The sequence below is a fragment of the Tachypleus tridentatus genome, chromosome 9 (assembly GCF_004210375.1).
Source record: "Tachypleus tridentatus isolate NWPU-2018 chromosome 9, ASM421037v1, whole genome shotgun sequence".
NCBI classification, from domain to species: Eukaryota; Metazoa; Arthropoda; class Merostomata; order Xiphosura; family Limulidae; genus Tachypleus; species Tachypleus tridentatus.
Window position 1 is genome coordinate 66,484,971 of NC_134833.1, and position 24,757 is coordinate 66,509,727.

The following is a 24,757-nucleotide window of genomic DNA, read 5'->3' on the forward strand; positions in this document are numbered from 1 at the left end:
CGTACCTAGAGTATTAGAAGATAATAAGAGTTAAACTGTTTCAGGGCTGTAAAATCATTAACTTCTATGTGTCGTGTCCACCGAAGGGAATCAAACTCTTGATTATAGAGTTGTAAATTCTAAGGCTTACTTCTGTCCCACCCCGGGATATGTACGATGGAACTTAAAGATTGTAAAAGCTAACTTGAATATAATAGGCAGAAGGTTTAGACTATGGATGAACATCTACATAGTTTTCTAACAGTATTTTTTAGTTACATTTATAAAGTTGTTTTGCCTGGTGACAGGGATTGCATCTTTGTTTATATTCATACAAAATATTGTTAGATAGCTATATGGATATGGAAGGTTGCATCTAATTTGATCAGTTGATTCAAGTGGTTAAAATGGATAACCATACATGATAATATTACATATTTTTCCATTGTCTTTCATATATTATTATTATTATTATTAGTTAAGTAATTTCGTAAGATGTGAAGTGGAAAATACTAGCATTATAAACAGAAATCTTAATTGTTAAGTCTAACGTTTCCTAGGCTTGTTAGCTAAAGAACTCCAGCAGCAAGAGTGCCCACATTATGCAGCTTTCTGTTGCTTGGCTGTTGCAAGGTTAGTAGAGTTGGAAAAACATTGAATTTCACATTTGTTCAAGTAAAGTACTGTCAAGTATCAAATATTTTAAAAACATTTTAAATGTAAAAATTGCAGATAGTGTGTTTTTATTTGTAAAGTTTTGGTTATTTTTTTATAGTGAAACTATAATAATGTATGTTAATAACTATTAATAACGTATGTAATTGAAATATTTTAAAATGTGGTCATTATCTAGGTTTGTCTGAGTTTATAGTTGAACTGTGACAAAAGTTGTAGTAACTGTTAATAACGTAAATATTTTAAAATGTGGTCATTATCTAGGTTTGTTTGAGTTTATAGTTGAACTGTGGCAGGTTGTGGTGACTGTTAATGATGAAATGAAATGTGGTCATGATCTAGGTGTGAACATACATTGGGAAATGCTGTGGGTGAAACCCAAGCCTTGGTTGACGGAGCTAGGTCCTTTTTAGAAGCTGAACAACAGAACCACCAACTGAATTGTCCAAGCTTTGATGAGCATCTCAATGCTGCCATAAGTTGCTACAACCATGCTGTTAAAGTCCACCTTGAGGAAAAACAGCCTTCGCTAGCTGCATCGTTATGTATGGAACTTGGGCAGACTTTGAAGTCGTTAGGGAAGATAAAAGAAGCCACTGTACATTTCCAGAAAGCAGCAGATTTACTGAGTCATGTAAGTTTTATAACATACACAACATTCGGTTCATAAGTAAGTTTAAAACATTTATTTCACAAGTACTTAAAAATTGTGGCAATTAAATACCAGTCACTGTCATCAGTCTTTATATTTACCTAAATCTGATTATAGTTATTATTTTTCCACTGCTAAACAAAACTTTCTAATTAGTTTATATCCATTGTTTTGGTTGCTAATATGTTGTTATGACAAATGTTTATGGAAACAAGGAAATTGTTTGATCTTGGCTACTTCTGTTAGAAAAGCTGGGTATGAAAAAAAAGAAAGAAAGAAGAGTTTTATCAGTGAGCCATGTCTTGGAGGGTTGGGTAGTTATGTATTTTTATTATTACTGTTAGTACATCTTTGGTCTGAGTACATGTGTACCTTCATGTATATGATGGGTGTCACATAATTAATGCCTTTACAATTCCTCACTTTGTACATTTAATTTTACTTTAAATTTATGAATTTTATCTTATTTGATAATTGTCATTGTTTGTGTAATTTCCAGCTGCAACTTAACATATTATGAGTAGAATTATACAGAATTCTCTGTATGTTAAAATACTTTTGATTGGTGAGTTTTCAAACTTTTACCAGAGGTTTCACTGTGCAACAACATACTGTTCGATAGATGCTCTGATCAAAGGGCCAAAAGTTCACAAACTAAAGTATTTTAACAGAGAAAATTTGTACATATAAAATTAACTACATTATGAGTGTTAAACAACAATATTATATTATTTTTTGTGAAGAAGTGAGTTACTTTTTTACAGTAATGTTCTCTACACTAACAAATACCTATATTTTGTTCAACCTGAACCAAAAAGGAAAGTTGTGATTAAGTGAACCCTATAAGTAGGTTATAAAATGTGACAACCTTCCACTGAAAGCAGCTGCACCTTTGTTTCCCAGAATTTTAGTTGGTCATTTCCAACTTCTCAAGCAGTCATCCGTGCTTCAACACAAATTGGTTACCAGTGTCTGATGATACAGAAGTAGCCTGCAGAATGAGACATAACAGCTCTTTGTATTAACCTGTTAATTATCAGGATGTTCTGTTTTTATATTAAAGTGAAGATAAGAAGTGGCTGTAGTAGGAAGTACACTTGTGACGTCATTTGCTTCCTTCAGTCTGGATAGAGATGATGAATGATAAACATTGCATAATTCTAGTTAATTTTGATGCATCTGGATACATGAGGTATACTTGAGTTTCAATATGTTGGAAAAGGTTAATGTGATTGATCCATGTTAGAAAGGTTATATAAGCGAAAACATTACTTGAAAGGTATGTATTTGTTGTTTAACAACCTATTAAAAAAAACACCAATTCTTTAGTGGGAGGTTTGTTTTACCTATTATATATTTATTAATAATTTGTATTCTAAAGATGTAGAATATCAGTCTTGTTAACTTCTTGAACATGAATGAAAAACTGATCTTCTGACCACTGAAGTTTGCTGACAGTAAAGGATGAAGCTATACATTTTACTATTGCTCTTCATATAGTCTCATTGTTTTATTGATAATATTTGTAACAAGTTATTTTCATCACTGATATGTGGTTTTGTTATTACAGATAATGCAGTTTTTTGTCTATGTGTATAAGCTTGTTTAATCTAAGACTGGAAACTGATATGTAAATATAATTTAGTTCACCAATTCTTCTTATTTTTCAGGTCTTGAAGAAAATTAATTTCATTTATTTTATATTATAGTGTGTTGCAGACTACCTGAATGTCTTGGATCTAGTGGCTTCTTGTAGAATACAACTTGGTAGGTTATTATATCTCTGCTTAAAATTGGTAAATAATTTCATACATCTAATGAGTTGCATCATAATTCTGATAAGTTTATCATCAACCTCGTGATTCTTTGTAACCTTGAAAGAGTTTTAATGCATTAGTTATGTATGTCCATATTTAGTTAGTATGAAAAGAATGTTCTTATTTACAGGTGATTATGATGGAGCTCTGAACGTGTTAACTGAAATGTCAGTGGTTGCAGAAGAACAAGGTATTGAGTTAACATTTGTTTCCAACATTGGTATACTTTATATATATATATATATATATATTGTACTGGCTTCTGAAGACCCATTTGTCCCACATCTCAATACCAACACATGATTGTATTATTTTTCAGAATCTGAAAATTTTAAGTTTAAGATCTGAGTGCAATAATTATTTCAATGTGGAATGAATAATTAAAACATTTTTTTGTGTTTCCAAAAGTAGCAGTAATTGTATGTCTAATTCGGTTGTTCAAGTATGTGATTGTGATTCAGATTTCCTGTAGCTACGTTCAAGAGGAAGTACGTCTTTACATGTGCTGGTTCTTACTGATGACTCATGCTATATCAGAGTAACATTTCAGTTGCCTTACTGCAACTGTTATTGAGCTTAGCATTCCTTATTGCAACTACTATCAAACTTATTATTATTTACTGCAACTGCTATTAGGCATAGCATTCCTTAATGCAACTATCATTAGGCTTAACATACCTTATTGGAAATATAATCAAACTTAGTATGTTTTTTATTGCAACTGCTGTCAGGTTTAGCTTCCTTACTGCAACTGTCGTAAGGGTTAGCATTCTTTACTGCAACTGTTATTAGGCTTGGCATTCCTTACTGCTGTTGGTATCAGGCTCAATACTTATTGTTACTCAAATAAATAAAATCATAAAACTCTTGATTCATGTCTTTCTCTTACAATATTATCTAAAAAGGGTGAAAAAATAATTTATAAGAAGAACTTGTCATGCTAAATAACATTAGTTTTGGACAAACAACTATATTCTTTTTTCTCTTTTTTTTTTAACAACATTTTATTAGTTTTATCAAGCATTTGGTGGCAATCAATGATATTATGTCATGAAATAATGTAATAAAAGTTAACTATATCTAAATAAAGGAAGAAAAATTACAATAAATATAACTATACTCTGATATATTTATTAATGTTGGGTTTTGATAAAGAGATGGTCTTTATATTTTTCTATGATTTGTTTGTCAATAATTTTAATGTTCTGAAAAAATCAAAGTTGAAGGAGTTTAGTAGCATTCAGTTGTTGCTTCAATATTGTTGAAATCTGTTGGTTTGTTTTTATAGTGTTTTTATATTTAATTTCATAAATTTATCCTTATGTGGCATTTGGAAGAAAAATTGTTGATATAATTTTTTTTTTTTATTTATTTGTGTGTGTGTGTGTGTGTTTACAGAAAAAAAACTTTTATAGTGGAATCTGTATCACATTCTTTAATTATTTTCAGCAATGTTTTATGGATGGCATTAAAGAATTAGGCACTTATGGAACAGTAAAGAAACAGGTCATCTCAATTCCTATTTGTTTTTTGTTTTCTAAGGAGAATTAACTTTTATTTACCACTTTATTTCATGTTTTTCTCAGCTATAAAAGCCCATTGAGAAGAGCAAACAATTTTCATACACAAAAAGTGTCTTATAGGCCCTATTTTTCTTTCTTTGGAAGGAACTTTGGTTAAAGTAAACTACTGAATGTGCATCGGACCAAAATATGACGGTGTGATATTCATTATCTCCTTTCTCTTCCCCACTAAAAATGAAAGATTAGTATGAAATTAACCCTTTAATGATGGGTCATAGGTCAAAGGCCATGTTATCATATTTGTTAGCTAGCATTCAAAATTTTATCAAACTACTATTTTATGAATTTATGTCAATAAGTTTGGAATCAAATTGTAGATTATAATTCAAACTTTATTGTATATGAGTCAATTTCTTAATTTAAAAGTAAATTTTAAAATAACATGTCTAAATATAGATTTTAGTCATGATATATTGCATGCAGCACTGTTTGTGACGTCAAAATACTGAGTCTGTAGTCTTGTACAAATTAGACACTCAAATTGCCAATATTAACAAGCTAGGTTATAAAATAAGAACCTTGTATCTTTTCATTTTACTGAGATACGACTTTGGTACTAATTCAAACATAGTGGCCCTGGTCAGTTTTTTCCCTTTTTTTGAAATGGCCCCTTCTACACACTTCAATATATGATGTGAATAACTAATCAACAGCTAAGAGTGTTCCCAGAGTGGTTTTCCCTGCCATTTTAATCTTTGAAAATGCTACAATGTTCTTTTGATCCAAGATTTCAATGAAGTTAATTGTCTTTAATCTCTTCAAAGTTTAATATTTTTTAAAATGTAAATAGATCTTAGTTACTAAGGTTAACAAATTATAGTGGAATTCTGTGATATCAGTCTAGTTATTTATGATTCTTTGGCTATTCAATTGTGTGTGTGTGTGTGTGTGTGTGTGTGTGTGTAATATATATAACATAAAAAAAATTGTTTGATATCATCTGTGTGAAATTCCAAAAGGCTTAGCAACCAATGTTCAACAACAACCGAGTACAAAAGTTGTAGCAAGAAGAGATAATTGTTTGCTTTACTTTTTGATTTATTTTTCTATATAAAAAAAAGAAGCAATAATCTATGTAATGTATAATTATTGAAATGTGACCATACATTACAAAATAGTAGTGCACTAAAACATAGAGAAGACTAAAAGTCACCTTCATACTACTGGATATGTAACACGAGTGCATGAGAACTGCATCATTGCAAGTTGTCTAATGATAGATAGGCATAACTGGAAAGTAAATATAATAAAAAAATAAATATACATGTAAATATATAGTTACTAGATTTAAGCTGTTTTGACTAAACATTTGTATTTTCATGTTACACTTTTTTCATGGTAAAATTAATATAAATTTTGTAATTTTTTTTATGATTATGAGGTTGGTCAAGTGACAGACTCCACATAGAGTATAGAAAATAAGATAAAATATAAAGTCTTAATGAAAACAAATATTTGAAACATATTTACTCCATCTCTAGTAAGTAATCTGTAGCCTGGTATTTCAAAACCTTTCTCGCATCAAAGGTTTTAATATCAAACCAAGTCTCAGTGATACCCATAATATCAAAATCCTCACTTTCCACAACTGGTTTGAACTCATCAGTTTTTCTTATTCTCCTAGCATAACAATGATAACTGATATATTTTAAAACATGATCATGTTTTATAGCTGTTGTACTTATTTTCCTGTTAATTATATTTACTATTTTGCTAATATCATAGTCCTTGCCTCTCTCTAGCCCTAGTTTACATCTACCACTACAGCTGAGTTATATCCTTTTCTAATATGCTAGCCTATGATGATGGGAAACCTACTTGAAATAAAAGTGTATTCTCAAGATGGCTGGTATGGGTATTAAAACTTTTATTAAAATAAAGTACAAACTCTTTGTTAACTTGTAGATGACCTAAAAAGGTCTAAATGTTGTTCTGTTCTTTGATTATAGTTTTAATACCCAGCTGGTAAGCTGTCTTGAAAATACATTTTAACATGCTAGTCCTGCCTTGTTTAAATGTAAACCATCCATTCCAAAAAGATTAACTTCCCAATTAAAATTATCCCACAAATCCATCAAACTTATTTGCTTATCACTAAATACTGATCTAAGCCTGGCATTCAATCATAATAACCTAATTACTTTCTCATCCTCCACAGTTTTCCTGACAAAATCAAGCTATGAACCCTTTCTTAAATACCCTTATCAATGTTTTATATTTATCAATAAACTTATAAGATACATCTTTCCTTACATCTTTAGCTCGATCATGTAATTAAAAAAAAAATGCATTGCTACTAGCATGCTGTGGTAAGGAAATTTTTTTTTAAAAATAACCCATCAGGATCAGTGTATCAAACTGTATAAAGAATGTGGTAATTTATGTGTAGGAGAAACTACCCAACAGCTTTTAATAAATGACTGAAAGATCTCCAAAGCTCACTGTCATGTTGGGACATAGGGCTAGAAATAATTTGATTTTTTTCAGATCTTGAAATCATTGATAAGAAAAATATCATAAAAAAACAAAACCAAAAAAATGACTAACATTACTAGATGCAAACTCCTAACATCAGTAAATACACAGATGAATGATGGCTTAATATTTTATTTTTTCAGTCAGTATGATGTTTATGACTGCTATTGTACAATGATGTATTATCATTACTGATATTGTAATAAGTACAAAGATGAGAGTTGAGTGCTGGAGACAGACAAATTATTAAAACTAATAACTTGATCTTAGATTGCCTTGTGTGCTTTGATGTTTATGCTAAACTTAAATTGGTATGTGAAACTTTTTTTTTTAAGATTGACAGACAGCTGACAAATTCCTAAACATTTTCTCTTTGTTCAGTGGTAGAATATTGCACTGTAGTCGAGCTTTAATTTTTTTTTATCATTTCCTTTAATCATGTGTACTTTTCACCTGCTTGTTTTATTCCACATGAAATAACTTAGATGGTACCTAAATTTGATAAATAGACTTGAGCCAACAAAAGATGGGTAAAAGCAGATGTGCAATTAGATTTCAAAGAGTATTTTCCATAACTTAAGAGTTTTTGTTACAAATGAAAATGCTTTAGAATACAGTATTTACAGACATCATAAGTTATAAAATATAACATTCTTGTTCAGTACATATTGTTAAGTCAGAAAGCTTGTTATAAAAATGTTTTTTTTCAGTTAAGTTTTATGATGCACTATAACATCTTCATATTTAAATGCAAGTGTGAAAAAAACCTCTATTACTTGTTAGTCACTGGAATAGCAGTAAGTCTTCAGATTTACAGTGCTAAAATCAAGGGTTCAATTCCCTTTGGTGGACATAGCAGATAGCCAGTTGTGGTTTTGCTATAAGAAAAAATGCATATACTTGTGTTTTTGACCCTGCACCATGTGATCTTGACATCTAACGTAGCTCTGATTTTAAAATTGACACCAGTTGTGTTTAAGAAGTGTTGTGTGGAGGAAATAAACTTTAACATAGATTTAATAAAGTGGTGCATGAACTAATTTATTGTTTTATGGAAAGTGACAGAGAAGAACAAGGGAGTTTAGTGAGAAGGTTAGATGACTTAAGGAAAAACCACAAGTCTTGAAATTTGTTTTCAATCATCCAGTCAGTTTTTTATGAAAACTTTGCATGTTAAATTTTGCTTGTTTGAAAGCTATTGAAATTTTCTGTTATGACATGACATCATGTAAGTCCTGTTAAAACATTTTCTGATAAGTGAAGTGTGACTCAAAACCTTGTTTGTTGAATATTATTCTTAAGTTCATTGTATTCAAACTTCACAGGTAAATTAAATAACATAAAATTTACATAAAATGAAATATATTTATTAGATAGAAATGGATTTTGACCAAGAATATTGCTGTTTAATCTGCCTGGCATTGTATGACGGGTCATGTTGTAGGTCACTGATAAATCTTTGTCGATATTCAACATTTTTTTTATTATCTTTAGTCTAGAGTAGTAACAATTGCAATTTTGAAAATAAATTATCAAATGTTTTAAAGTTTATCTATGAACTTCGAACTTATTCTCATTTACACATATGTATGTGTAAATTTTAATTGCCTGAAAAAATATATTTAATGTTTTTTGTTTTTTTAAACACTTTCATACATTAAAAATTTGAGAATTTTACAGCATCTAATACTACACAAAGTAAATAAAATTTTGTGCCTCAGTTGGACTGTAGAAAGTTTATGGATTTATGATGCTAAACTCGGGCTCGATTACCCTCAGTGGACACAGCAGATAACCTGATATGGCTTTGTGATATAATAACACATGAGCAAATCAAATTTAGTGAATTTTTTTAAGCCTAATCTACATATTATTTAGTACACTTGCTGCCAGTTTCATGCTGTTAAGTGTTTCCTCTATGAAAAGGAAAAGGAAAATAGATATTTGTGGCATCACTCCCTCCTGAGTTGTGGAAAGTTTTAATTGTAGTGTAATGGAAGAGAAATATAGTTTTACCTCACATTACAACTTATTTTTTTCAATACTTTTTTACAGGTGTATCACCAACTGATAACCATGTATTTGGAGTGTTTGCATCACTTCTTGCTAAAATTGAAGTTACAAGGGTTTTACTGCTACTTCTGTTACAGGTACGTATACTTTAATACCATCCTAGTCACCACAGTTTGAAAAAGGTTTAATGATAATTTCCGATAATCAAAATTTTCTTTTTATAAATATGGTTAATACTTAATAAGACTTAGTAAAAACAATTGTTTTATTCATCAACTGTGATTTAAGGATCTAAACAGCCTATGTAATCAGATTCAAGTAATAACATGTTATTATGCAAGTATATTGAGTGTGGCTCTGAATTCACATCACCTGCAAAGAAAGGAAGGCCTGTGTTCTGAAAGATATTTGGTTTTGGGGATTTTCATATTGTAATTCATCTAATGCTTCATTCCACATGCTTTCTTAGTATCATAATTTTTTACACCATTTCCTTTATGTGAGAAACTGAAAGCAATCAACAAGCTTATGATATATTTGAGGTAAACAATACATAATGTAAGGTCAGGCAAGGAGATCTTTCATGAAATAAACAACGTCTACTGTAAAGATACACTTGAAGACTCTCATGGAGTAAACATCTACTGTGAAGATGCAGTTGAAGACTCTTGTGGGGGAAACTTTTACTGTGAAGATACACTTGTGAGTTTTGTTAATTTCCAGTGAACTAGGTCAGTTTATCCTTGACCTGTATTAAATATTTTTTACTACATCAGAGTCAAGTATGTAGATTTAAGGAGTTGTAAAATGTATGGCCGAGAAGGAAACAAGTGAATGAAGTAAACATTGATGAATATGAGAGCATTAGAAGGTGAACCTGAAAGTGGAGGGAAGGACTGGATATATGTGCATGTAAACGTCAAATTAGACCTACCACAGTTTGGGAATCCTTACCATAAATTCCTTACCACGAAAATCTGTCAGTTCAAAGGGTAGTGGTAAATAATTGTTTTTTTTGTTGTTGTTTTTAACTACAAAATAATCCTGTAAAAGGATAGTAGATCATAGAAAAATGTACAACTTTCTTATACACAGATCATATCTAGAAAAGAAAATATTATTTGACTGTTTTACTGTAACTTGGACAATAATAAAAACCATTTAACCCTTTAACCCAAGGTTAGAAGGTTCACTGTTTTATATTTTTGTCTTCAAATGATTTTTCAAATGCATCTTTACCTAACATCATGAATTGTTACTTCAATAAGTGTGGATTTTATCTAAGCAGGTGAAGTAATGTTTCATTTCCTAGAAAAAGGATGATTTTCTGAAGAGTTTCAGAAAAAAACAAACCTTTAGTTAATGGTATTTTAAATCTTAATGGAAAATTTGTTCTTGAACATTAGAAGTATAGACATAAAGTGGAAGGTGTATATAAGCTATTATAACTTAATCTTTTTGTTTAATGAAACTGAAACAGGACCTGGATCATTGACTGAAAGAATCTGTATGAAAAAGCATGGTAAATCCATAAAAGGTTCTTCATACTAATGTTTTACACTAGTATAATGTTATATTTTTTTAAGCCAAGTCCACAGAAGTTAAAATCGGAGCATGCTGAGACATTAGAGAAGTACACATGGGAGGTAGATGAAGTAAATAACTCAGGTACGTAGACATTACGAACATTGTATATATTGAAAAATGGCTGGTTTGAATTGAGAAAATTTTTATGCAAAGGAGCAAACAACATTTCAACCTGTTAACCTGATGATGACTGAAGAAGGTTGAAACGTTGTTCACTCCTCTACATAAAAATTTTCTCAACCCAAACCAGCCGTTTTTACATATATATTTTCTCTACAAGTAGCTTTTTTGTCATCACTGGTTACAAACATTGTTTGGTTTAGTAGATTACTTAATGGAGAGTTGGCTAACTTACTAGTGTAATTTAGTAACAGTCTGAACTTGAGTTTAGGCTACTGTCCATTGCTTTGTAAGATGTTATTGGTATTTACCCTAAATTACTAACTTAAAAATTTAAATGTGTGTGAGAGAGAGAGAGAGATTGGTCAGTAGTTAGTTTGAGTGAGAGAGAGAGATTGGTCAGTAGTTAGTTTGAGTGAGAGAGAGATTGGTCAGTAGTTAGTTTGAGTGTGAGAGAGAGAGAGATGGTCAGTAGTTAGTTTGAGTGAGAGAAAGATTGGTCAGTAGTTAGTTTGAGATGTGAGTGTAGAGATTAGTCAATGAATTAGATTTAGAGTGTGAGAAAGTCAGTCAATAGATTTAAGATTTAAGTGTAGAGAATTAGTCAATGAATTAGATTTAAAGTGTGAAAGGTTAGTCAATGAATTAGATTTAAGTGTAAAAATAGTCAATGAATTAGATTTAAGTGTAAAGAAATTAGTCAATAGATTAAATTTAAGTGTAAAGAGATTAGATTTAAAGTATGAAAAGAAATAGTCAATAGATTAGATTTAAGTGTAAAGAAATTAGTCAATAGATTAAATTTAAGTATAAAAAAAGATAGTCAATAGTAGATTTAAAGTATAAAGAGTATGTCAATGAATTAAATTAAGTGTGAAATAGATTAGTCAATCAATTAGATTAAATTGAAAGAAAGATTAGTCAATGAATTAAATTAAGTGTGAAAGAAAAAAGGTAGTCAATGAATTAGATTTAAGTATGTAAAAAAATTAGTCAATGAATTAGATTTAAGTGTAGAAAGTAGTCAATGAATTAGATGTAAAGAGGAAAGGTAGTCAATAGATTAGATTTGAGTGTAAAGGAAATTAGTCAATAAATTAATTTAAAGTGTAAAGAGTCAATGAATAGTAGATGAATTAGATTTAAGTGTAAAAGAAAAGGTAGTCAATAATTAGATTTAAGTATAAAGGAAAGAAAGTCAATGAATTAGATTTAGATGTAAAGAAAGGTAGTCAATAGTAGATTTAAAGTGTAAAGAGAAAGTCATTAGTCAATGAATTAGATTTAAGTGTAAAGAAAGTCAATAAATGAATTTAAAGTGTAGAAAGGTAGTCAATGAATTAGGTTAAGTGTAAAAATTAGTCAATAGATTAAATTAAGTGTAAAGAGAGTCAATAGATTAGATTTAAGTGTGAAAGAGTAGTCAATGAATTAGATTTAAGTGTAAAGAGTAGTCAATGAATTAGATTTAAGTGTAAAGAAAAGATGAGTCAATAGATTAGATTTAAAGTGTGAAAGTTAGTCAATAGATTAGATTTAAGTTAGAAAAAATTAGTCAATGAATTAGATTTAAGTGTAGAAAGGTAGTCAATGAATTAGATTTAAATTAATGTGTAAAATTAGTCAATGAATTAGATTTAAGTGAAAGGATTAGTCAATAGAATTAGATGTAAAGAGGAGAAAGGTAGTCAATAGATTAATTTGAAGTGTGAAAGAAAAGTCAATGAATTAGATTTAAAGTGTAAAGAGAAAGATAGTCAATGAATTAGATTTAGATTTAAAGAGAAAGAAAGGTAGTCAATAGAATTAGATTTAAAGTGTAAAGAAAGAAAGTCAATAGAATTAGATTTAAGTGTAAAGAAAGATTAGTCAATAGTAAATGAATTTGAAGTGTGAGAAAGAGTCAATAGATTAATTTTAAAGTGTAAAGATTAGTCAATCAATAAATTAATTTGAGAGTGTGAAAGAAAGTGAGTCAATGAATTAAATTAAGTGTAAAGAAAGGTAGTCAATGAATTAAATTAAAGTGTAAAGAAAGGTAGTCAATAATTAGATTTAAGTGTAAAGAAAGGTAGTCAATGAATTAGATTTAAGTGTGAAAGGTAGTCAATGAATTAATTTAAGTGTAAGAAAGAGTAGTCAATAGATTAGATTTAAGTGTGAAGAAAGAAAGGTAGTCAATAGATTAATTTAGAGTAGAAAAAAATTAGTCAATAAATTGATTAGATTTAAGAGTAAAGAAATTAGTCAATGATTAGATTTAAGTGTAAAGAAAGTAGTCAATGAATTAGATTTAAGTGTAAAGAAAGATAGTCAATAGATTAAATTAAAGTGTAAAGAAAATTAGTCAATAGATTAGATTTGAAATGTGAGAGAAGAAAGGTAGTCAATAATTAGATTTAAGTGTAAGAGAAAGGTAGTCAATAGATTAGATTTGAAGTGTAAAGAAAGGTAGTCAATAGATTAGATTTAAGTGTAAAGAAAGGTAGTCAATAGTAGATTTAAGTGTAAAGAAAATTAGTCAATGAATTAGATTTAAGTGTAAAGATTAGTCAATGAATTAGATTTAAGTGTGTAGGAAAGAAAGGTAGTCAATGAATTAGATTTAAGTGTAAAGAAAGATTAGTCAATGAATTAGATTTGAAGTGTAAGAAAAGGTAGTCAATGAATTAGATTTAAGTGTAAAGAAATTAGTCAATAGATTAGATTTAAGTGTGAAAGTAGTCAATGAATTAGATTTAAGTGTAAAGATAGTCAATGAATTAAATTAAGTGTAAAAAAGGTAGTCAATGAATTAGATTTAAGTGTAAAGAAAATTAGTCAATGAATTAGATTAGAATGTGTAGAAAATTAGTCAATGAATTAATTTAAGTGTGAAAGAAAGAATAGTCAATGAATTAGATTTAAGTAAGAAAAAATTAGTCAATGAATTAGATTTAAGTAAAAAATTAGTCAATAGATTAGATTTAAGTGTAAAGAGAAAGTAGTAATAGATTAATTTAAGTGTAGAGAATTAGTCAATAGAATTAGATTTAAGTGTAGAAAAAGAAAAGTCAATAGATTAGATTTAAGAGTATAAAGAAAGATAGTCAATAGATTAAATTTAAATGTAAAGAGAAAGAAGTAAAAGGTAGTCAATAGATTAGATTTAAGAAGTGTAAAGAAAAGAAATAGTCAATAGAATTAATTTAAGTGTAAAGAGAAAGGTAATCAATGAATTAGATTTAAATGTAAAGAAAGGTAGTCAATAGATTAGATTTAAGTGTAAAAAGGTAGTCAATAGATTTAAATGTAAAAGAAAGGTAGTCAATAATTAGATTTAAAGTGTAAAAGGTAGTCAATAAATAGATTTAAGTGTGAAAGAAATAGTCAATAGATAGATTTCAGTGTGAAAGGTAGTCAATAGATTAGATTAAGTGTAGAAAGAGTAGTCAATAAGATTAGGTGAAAGTGAAAAAGAGTAGTCAATAGATTAGGTTAAGTGTAAAGAAATTAGTCAATGAATTAAATTTAAGTGTAAAAAGGTAGTCAATAGATTAGTATGTAAAAGAATGAGTCAATAAATGGATTTAAAGTGTAAAGGTTAGTCAATAAAATGAATTTAAAGTGTAAAAGGTAGTCAATGAATTAAATTAAGTGTAAAAAAAGTAGTCAATGAATTAGATTAAAGGTGAAATTAGTCAATAGATTAAATTAAGTGTAAAAGAAAAGTAGTCAATAGATTAGATTTAAGTGTAAAGAAATTCAATCAATTAAATTAAAATGTAAAAGAAAGGTAGTCAATGAATTAAATTTAAATGTAAAGAAAGGTAGTCAATAAATTAAATTTAAATGTGAAAGAGTAGTCAATAATTAGATTTAAGTGTAAAGAAAAAAGATGTAGTCAATGGAGATTAGATTTAAGTGTAAAGAAAATTAGTCAATAGATTAATTTAAAATGTAAAGAAAAGAAATAGTCAATGAAATTAGATTTAAAGTGTAAAGAAATTAGTCAATAGTTAGATTATAAAAGTAAGAAATTAGTCAATAGATTAAATTAAATGTAAAGAAAATTAGTCAATGAATTAATTTAAATGTAAAGAAAGAATTAGTCAATAGATTAGATTTAAGTGTAAAGAAGAAAGAAAAATCAGTCAATGAGATTTAATTTAAAGTAGAAAGAGGTAAGTCAATAGTGATTAGATTTAAGAGTAAAGAGTGAAGATTAGTCAATAGATTAATTTAAGTGTAAAGAAAGTGAAAGGTAGTCAATGAATTAGATTTAAGTGTAAAGAGAAAAAGGCAATAGTCAATGAATTAGATTTAAAAAGAAAAGAAAATTAGTCAATAGATTAGATTTAAGTAAAAAGAAAAGATAGTCAATGAATTAGATTTAAAGTGTAAAGAAAATTAGTCAATAAATTAGATTTAAGTGTAAAGAGAGATAGATCAATAGATTAAATTTAAAGTGTAAAGAAAAAGAGTAGTCAATATAGATTAGATTTAAGTGTAATAGAAAAGATAGTCAATAAATATTAGATTTAAGTATAGAGAAAGGTAGTCAATAGATTAGATTTAAGTGTAAAGAAAAGGATCAGTCAATAGATTAGATTTAAGTAAAGATATTAGTCAATGAATTTAGATTTAGAGTGTGAAAGAAATTGAGTCAATAAATTAGATTTAAAGTGTGAAGAAAGTAGTAGTCAATAGTAATTTAAGTGTAAATGAAAGAAAGGTCAATAAATAGATTTAAGTGTAAAGAAAGAAAGTAGTCAATAGAATAGTTAAAGTATGTGTGAGAGTTAGTCAATAATATTAGATTTAAGTATGAAAAGGAAATGATAGTCAATAGATTAATGAAATGTGAAAGGTAGTCAATGAATTAAATAAATGTAATGAGAAAAGAAGTGTAATAGTCAATGAATTAGATTTGAAGTGTAAAGAAATTAGTCAATAGATTAGATTTAAGAGTGTAAAAGGTAGTCAATGAATTAATTTAAAGTGTGAAAGGTAGTCAATGAATTAGATTTAAGTGTAAAAAATTAGTCAATGAATTAGATTTAAGTGTAAAGGTAGTCAATAGAATTAGATTTAAGTGTAAAAAAATTAGTCAATGAATTAGATTTAAGTAAAGAAAAAAAGTAGTCAATGAATTAGATTTAAGTGTAAAGAAAGATAGTCAATGAATTGAATTTAAGAAGTAAAGAAAAATGTAAATAAGTATCAATAAAAATTAAAGTAATGAAAAATTAGTCAATAGATTAGATTAAGTGTAAAAAATTAGTCAATAGATTAAAATTAGATTAAAAAAAAGTTAGTCAATGAATTAATTTAAGTGTATGAAAAGAAAATTAATCAATAGATTAATTTAAATGTAAAGAAATTAGATCAATAGATTAATTTAAGTATAAAGAAATTAGATCAATCAATTAATTTAAGTATAGAGAAAGATTAGTCAATGAATTAAATTTAAAGTGAGAAAGAGGTAGTCAATGAATTAGATTTAAGAGTGTAAAGAGAAATTAGTCAATGAATTAGATTTAAGTGTGAGAAGAAATTAGTCAATAAATTAGATTTAAGTGTAAAGAAAAGAAAGGTTAGTCAATAGATTAGATTTAAGTGTGAAAGGTAGTCAATAGAATTAGATTTAAGTGTAAAGGTAGTCAATGAATTAGATTAAGTGTAAAATTAGTCAATGAATTAGATTTAAGTAATAGAGAAAGGTAGTCAATAGATTAAATTAAGTGTAGAAAGTAGTCAATAGATTAGATTTAAGATGTATGAAAAAATAGTCAATGATTAGATTTAAGTAGAAAAATTAGTCAATGAATTAGATTTGAAGTGTGAAAGAAGATTAGTCAATGATTAGTTTTAAGTGTAAGGGAGGAGAATTAGTCAATTATTAGATTTAAGAGTGTAGAGAAAGAAAGGTAGTCAATATTAGATTTAGTGTAGAGAAAGAAATAGTCAATAATTAGATTTAGAGTGTAAAGAGAAAGGTAGTCAATGAATTAGATTTAAGTGTAAAGAAAGAAAGTAGTCAATGAGATTAGATTTAAAGTGTAAAGAAAGAGAGAGTCAATGAATTAGATTTGAAGTGTAAGAGAAATTAGTCAATGAATTTGAAGTGTAAAATTAGTCAATGAATTAGATTAAGTGTAAAGAAAGTAGTCAATGAATTAGATTTAAGTGTGAGAGAAGGTGAAGTAGTCAATAGTTAGAGTGAGTGTGAGAGAGAGAGAGATTGGTCAGTAGTTAGATTGAGTGTGAGAGAGAGAGAGATTGGTCAGTAGTTAGTTTGAGTGTGAGAGAGAGAGAGAGAGATTGGTCAGTAGTTAGATTGAGTGTGAGAGAGAGAGAGATTGGTCAGTAGTTAGATTGAGTGTGAGAGAGAGAGAGAGATTGGTATCACAAAGTATCATATGTGGACATTAGTTGTTTTTTATTTTCACTTAATGATTTGGAAGAATGTTTTCAATTTTCTTCATTGTATGTGCTCAGTTAAAAGTCATACATTCATCATGGTATTGTATGTATGATGTCAGGGTTATAACCTATTCATTTTACTTAATGTTATTGATTCAATAATAGTTTGTGCTAGAGAACAGTGAGTATCAGATACAATATAAAAAAATTCTGAAAAACAAAACTTTAGGTACCCACTTTGGTGGTTGTAAAGGTTATACAATGGAGTATATAAATCTTATAATTGTGTATAACTTACTGTTGTATCAGTTATTATTAACACTAAGTACTATCAACTCTGTGTGTTTAATATTGGAATTAGATATTTTTTATTAATAGCTTAAACAGAAATAGTTTTAGTGGCTGAATGATTACTGTGTGACTGGTTTAATACATTTTAAGTTTTGTAACTTTGTTTATTTAGCTGGATATCTGTGTGAAGACCTGTTCCTTCTTCTTCAGTCACTTGTGGTAAGTGCAATTATATATGGAAACTTGTGTTCATGAAATAAAGAACAATAGTTACAACAAAGATAAATGTAACAAAGAATTGATATATTGTAAAAAGTTGAATAAATAAAGAAAATATTTACAAATTTCTTGCTGGACTAACTAGCTGAGTGAATTCAACAGTATTATCATATGTTTTTTATTGAACTACATTTATGATGTTATTTTGATATATAACCTTCTATGACAGTGACTAACATTTTTCAGTTCATTATAATTAGTATTTCAAATGGCATTTTTTTTTCTCTCCATGTCATGAGATTTTAGTGACTTCCATTTAAACTTTTATTAAAAATAATTTCTTTTTGTTATATACAAATAAATATTGCATAAAACATAGCAAATAACCTGAGTTTTAGTGGTGTATAAGTTTTAAGTTCTTTCTTTAATAAGTCAATATTTTTAAAAAGATAAAATTTCCCCTTCTACTTGAATAATGACATATGTTTTTTAGGCATCGACTCTCCTGTAATTTATTTTCCATCACTCCAATAAATATGAAAGTTTAATATAAATTATTTTATAGAATATCATAATAATTCATGCAAAGCATGATTTGTTTAGTTTTCTATTTTATTTGGTGACAGCGTCATGAAATAGACAACCAGAGGGATCTTGTCACATTCTCTCTTTAATAAATTACCAGTATTTTTCATTGATGTTCAATATTATATTATTTATAACTTATAGAAAGACAAAGTTTTCATTTATCAAATGGTGTATTATATTACGTTGTTTTCTCTAAAGAGAATTGTCAGTTTTACTGTCAGTTAGAGCTTGATTCCCATGGAAAACGCATCAGTGAACTTAGATGAAATTTCAATGGCTTTTGTTGCAAAGTTAGGAAGCCAGAAAATTTATGATTGTCATAAAGCACTATATACTTAGTGCACATTATTATCATGTGTGCTTTGGTGTGGGCCCGTCGTGGCCAGGTGGATAAGTTGTTTGACTAGTAATCCGAGGGTCAAGGGTTTGAACCCTGTCGCACCAAACATGCTAGCCCTTTCAGCCATTGGAGCATTATAATGTGATAGCTAATCCCACTTCTATTCATTGGTAAAAGAATAGCCCAAGAGTTGGTAGTGGGTGATGATGACTAGCTGCCATTCATCTAGTCTTACACTGCTAAATTAGGAATGACTAGTGCAGACTTGTCCTTGTGTAGCTTTGTGCAAAATTCAAAAATAAACAGTCTTTGGCGTATTGTTTAATTAAAAAAAATTTAGTTCAGTCATACCATTGGTATTAAAAAAGTAAAATTAATTGTCACTGACAGCAAAAAAAAAGAGCCCATATGTGTACTTTTTCTTGTTTTTCATGTACATTATTAATTAATTATAAAACAAACTAAAATATTAAAACTTAAGGTTAGATTAAGTGAAGTAAATAATAGAATAAGTAACTTGTGCATGAGATAATTCAATAGCATAATGTGAACTGCACTCTTTCCAAGCAATTTACAAATTATAATAGTGTATATAGTGATCAGACAGGGTTCAAAGGGCAATAAAACAAAAACAGTTTAAGTATGCATGTTATGAGTGTAAAGCTATTTTAGCTAAACAAATGAAATTTGTATTACAGTCTGAAGTTATTCTATAAAAAGTTTTGTTTTGGTTTTTACAAGGTTAGCCAAATTGACCACTTCGTATAAAGTAAGCACAAAGAAAACAGCATATAAAATATAAACTTTTACAGAATAAAAAAAATTTGAAATTTATTTAGGTGGTTTTAGAGATTATGCAAATACAATTTTAGACTTTTTAGTCAAAGAAAAGAATTTGTAATCTTAAAATGAAAATCATGTAACACTTCAGTAAATAATTGTTGTTGTTTTTTCTGTGGGCTTGTAATGTTTTCTAAATATATTGACCAAATTTTGTAAAATTACATAAAATGTATTAAAGGTTATAGTATGAAAACTACAATGAGTGCTGAAAGTTTAAAGAGTCAGTCAGTTTGAACGACTTCGTAATGACATGATTAAGGAATCAAGATCTAATTTTTTCCATTGACACTTTATTAACACCATTTCATGTGATTAGAAATCAGTATGAAACTGTGTGTACACTTCAAATTTGGCTTTTAGATTTCCATACTTAAAGCAGTGTAATGCTCCATGACAGTATCACTAATTACTTTGAATTAATATGACCTAACTTTGCAAGAACTTCACTTTTCAGCTAGTAATAGTATACATTTTGTCACTATGTGTGAGCATCTCTACTTCCATTTCAGTTCTTCACCATCTACACATGATTTAAAAACAACATAGTGTCAGATAATACAGTCAGGTTTGTGTATATGGATTTCTTTTAAAATTGTTTAGATGGCATGCCAGTCTTCTGATCTTGAAACTTTGAAATTACTACAGAAGGACTTATGGTAAGTCTTTGTAGAAATAAAAAAAAGTATAAGTAACATTTATAAGTGTGATTTTGTTATTAGTTGTATTTATATCTTAGTAATTGGTGGTATATATAAACATTCTTGGTAACATTCCAAATATTGCAAAGTTAAGTTGTCCTAAGAAAGTTTATGCATGAAAAATTTTAAATACAAAAAATGTACACTTATGTAGCAGTCTTATTTACACTAGTTAACATTTTGGGTAATAACTGCAAATATTGATAGGAACATTCAGGATAAGTATTATGGAGCTAAAGGATAAAAATTGGGCAGTTCGTCAAGATTACAGAAAAAAGAACAGTACATTACATACACAAAAGCAACAAAGCTAATACTCACTGGGTGATTGGAATCTTAAACTCAGTGTTTTAACTAGAGGAAACAAATAGGAGATACAAAAATAAGTGTTTTGGTAACACTGTATGTCAGAACAATAAAAAAACATGCAAGTGAAACACATGGGCCATGAATAGTGAAGACAATGATGTGAAAATTTAGTGTGAACAATCTGAACTACAGTAGGACTACATGCAGGTAGTTTATGCTGTGGTTGGTTAGGTGACAACCAATAACAGTGTACAAATAAGTTTGAAGTGGTTAAGAATACTCCATGCTTCAGTCGCAGTTGTATGAAAGACTATAAATAGAATATGTGAAATGGTCATGGGTAATAATAGAAATGGTCTAAGTAGAAAACCAGGAATCTCCAAAAGTTATATTATCTCAGGATACATTTTTTATGGGCCTGACATGGCCAAGTGGTTATGGCGTTTGACCTATAAAATGAAAGTTGTATGAAAGTTGTGGGTTTGATTCCCTGTCACACCAAACATGCTTGCCCTTTCAGCTGTGTGGTGCATTATAATGTGACAGTCAATCCTTCTATTTGTTGGTATAAGAGTACCCCAAATGTTGGTGGTGTGTGGTAATGACAACCTAGTCTTACATTACTAAATTAGGAACAGCTAGGGCACATAGCTTTGTGTGAAATTCAAAATAAACAAATTCTTTATGCTATATAGAAGATGGTAGAGTACAGGTTTTGCCCATGACCTTGCATTATACACAGGTGTAAGTGTTATACGAAAACAAAAAGATACAAACTACCACAAGAATCTCAGTGAATGCTTAGAAGAAGAAACAATTAGTAAAGCTGTAAACATGTTTTTAAAAGATAAGTCCAGGTTCCAAATTGTTTAGCAGCAGTCAGTTTGTTTGACATCAGAATAGAAAAATGGTGCAACAGTCAAAGAACATCTACAGTGCCTCATGGTGAGGGATCAGTAGAGATGAGTACTGCATCTCAGCCACTGGTATTGTTGATCTATACAAAATTGATGGTATCATAACTGCTGATAGGTACAGGTAGATTCTGATCCATTGTGAATTATCAGATAGCAAATGATCTCTGTGATAAAAACTGATAGAGAGGTCATAAGCATGGCATGATCTGTAAAAATTCCTGGTATGAACATTCTTGAGACTATGGGCTTTTGTAAAATTTGAGATCATGAGTTGACTAAACAACTTCATTGAACAGGTAATTTGAAAGTTGTTATTGATAAACTGAATGGTAGTGTGAAAACAATTTGTCTCTGTGCAAAGCAAAGGGCTCACATTATAAAAACATTATGCAAATTATTCACTTTTTTGTTTTCTATGATAGTTTTTACTGCTGATAAATTCATCATCTATTTACTATGGTAACTAGTAAGAACTACACCTCGGCAATTTAATTCACTTATGTGAATTTTAATTTTCAAATACAAATGTTTCAAGTGTTTTGAAGAGTAAGTGGACATGTTAATTTAAATAAAAACAAATGGTGAAAGTATTGGTTCACATGTAATAACGTTTATAAGCTATTTAGCTGATAGGGGTACACATGTATGTAATGTTTACAAACCATTCAGCTGATAAGGATACTAAACTATCAACACATATATAATCAACTTCATGATGGAAATATGTATTCATACATTTACTTGAAAAAACCAAAGATAACAAAGTCCTTCAACATGTACTTGTTAATCAACAAAAGATGGCAGTATGTGTCGTCATGCATACACACAAATTAAAGGAAATACACTGATAAATAAATTCACTCAAACAAACTTGTATTATTAAACTTGTCAATAGAAATGACCATCAACAGAGGTATATTAATCAATCCATTAAGAAAACCTCATTCAAATGCTTACTTGTGCATAGTCTACTAATGAAAATATTCAGGTGTGATTAAGTGTTTATTAATTAAACTAAAGAGAGGAATTTCATTTACACATTTATTATTCAGCTTAATAGCTGAAATATACATTTTCAGACTCACTTATTTATCAATTAAATCATTGAAATATTTATTAACAAAACCATTGATAAGCCCACTGATAAAAATATTCATTCATATTTACTCTTTAATTATATCAATAAGTATATACACAGTCATACCAACTCCAAGTGATTACATTTTTGTAATAATAAAAACAGTATTAGCTGTTTAGTGACATTAATCTTCAGTCTTAGCTGGTTTGAGAGCAGGACTGTTTTATTTTAAGGTTCCATTCATCACTGGCCCTTACTAATATCCTTAGCCAATTAGAATGGATGAAAACGTCACATTATACATATATACATTTGCTTACTATTAACAGAACTTAAGTGTGGTTAGTGATAGAAATGTTTATTCACGAATGTATATGTATCAACCTATTGGTAGTGATTATTAAAATATATTGTCTAACTATCTGTCCATGCAAATGTTCTTCCAGATGTTGATAGTTGTCATCCACATACCAACAGAACTAGTTACATGTGTTATCAAAGTCTTTATTGATGCACGTAATAAACCTATAAAGGAAATACTGTCTTACTGATGTACTAATTAACTTGCATATGGCAATATTTATTGCCAAGCACAATTGTTAATGAATCAATGAAAACATCTGCATACAATTGCACCAGTTAGTAAAACTACTGAGAAAATCATTCAAATGTGAATGACATTCAGACATTAAATGTAATAGAAAAATAAATTATTTTTCTCAGACAATAATAATAAAAAAAATTATTTCAGCTAATACTTGCAGTTCATGAGAGATACTAGAATAATAAATTTTATCCAAAATTCATGATAATGAGAAATCCACTTGAAGTAAAAATGTATCTCGGGATAGCTGGTATGGGTATTAACACCTTTACTAATAAAGCAGAAGAGACAACATTTCGACCTTCCTAGGTCATCTTTAGTAAAAGTGTTAGTACCCATACCATTTTGTCCAAAATATCTAGGCACATCCAGACTGTAATAAAATATTTAAGTGCAACAGCCACACAAAATAATACAAAATTGAAACAAAATATAAAAGTAAAGTTGCCTGAATATTAAAATCTGGAGCAAATACAACTAATGTAACATTTACAGTTGGTTTATGGCAAAACTTTCCATATTAAAAGTAGTTCTTCATGTTAGAATTCTGCCTATCATATGAGAACTTTAACATGTTTGTTGACTTTAAAAAATAAATTTACGTATAATGCTATTTAACAAGGAGCATATGCACACAAGATATATGTAAAAAAGAAAAATTTATTTGCTCTTCAAAACTTCTTATCACAGCAGAAATGTTTGTATTAAAAATAAAGTGCTTAGTTTTGCTTTGTTGTGTCTCATTAAAAATATACAGTTGAGAGAAACGTACTAAATGTCACCTTATTTGGTAAAACTTACAGATTGGAGAATAACTACTTGTTTGTAAAGTAACTTTGAGCTTGCATTCTGAAAGGCTGTTTCTGCTCATTTGAATCAGAAAGTGATGTCTTTAAGAAATATGTGAAGAAAATTGTAAAATGCAAGACTCAAAGGTTAACTGTACTGAGAAACTATTTTAGGAAGTAAAATTTGAAAGAGAACTGAGGTTTTGTTTGTTTTCATTGTACCATTCTGGTGACTGTGAAGAGTGTGGTATCCCTAACAACTGTCGTAGTTTAGGCATGTATATTTATAGAAAGAGCAAAAATACAGTTTCTACAAAAGTAAAAATTCAGCATTCTTGAGATGCAGAACTCTGAATTAATACATTAATTTTGAATTTGATTTTCTAATATAGGCCTCTGTTGTCAGCAGAACAGAACACACTACTTCATGAGGTATTGGCAGTGATGAATCAAGCTGTGGGATGAATACAGTTACCAAGTGTGATATATCTTAGTTGATGATCTAATATAATTTAACTGCTGAAAAACGTTTATCTCGAGGATTACTCCAGCTTTCAAGTTTTAAATTATACCTGGAAAGTATCAAAATAATAAAATAATACTTTAAAAAATATTCACAGTTGTGCAGTCAGCTTTATTGTTGTGTACAACTAGCAGTCTTAATTCTTAATGTAGTTAAAGATAACTTGTTTCGTAGTATAACGGTATTGTGTATTTATTGACTATTGTAAACATTTCAGAGAGCTTTAATAAAGAATATTGTATTAAACCTTCTA

The 24,757-nt window shown here is 28.7% G+C and overlaps 1 protein-coding gene across 1 annotated transcript in view; it reads left to right on the forward strand.

Moving 5' to 3' along the window:
• The window catches only part of Hap40 (Huntingtin-associated protein 40 kDa), a 28,895-nt gene extending 4,138 nt beyond the window's left edge, over positions 1 to 24,757 (forward strand). Inside the window, exons 3-11 of the mRNA XM_076454627.1 lie at positions 540 to 612; positions 997 to 1,288; positions 3,016 to 3,073; positions 3,254 to 3,313; positions 9,237 to 9,331; positions 10,781 to 10,862; positions 17,770 to 17,816; positions 20,188 to 20,243; positions 24,374 to 24,757. Coding sequence (XP_076310742.1) covers positions 540 to 612; positions 997 to 1,288; positions 3,016 to 3,073; positions 3,254 to 3,313; positions 9,237 to 9,331; positions 10,781 to 10,862; positions 17,770 to 17,816; positions 20,188 to 20,243; positions 24,374 to 24,446 — 836 coding nt within the window. The 3' untranslated portion in view covers positions 24,447 to 24,757. The remainder of the gene's footprint in view (positions 1 to 539; positions 613 to 996; positions 1,289 to 3,015; positions 3,074 to 3,253; positions 3,314 to 9,236; positions 9,332 to 10,780; positions 10,863 to 17,769; positions 17,817 to 20,187; positions 20,244 to 24,373) is intronic.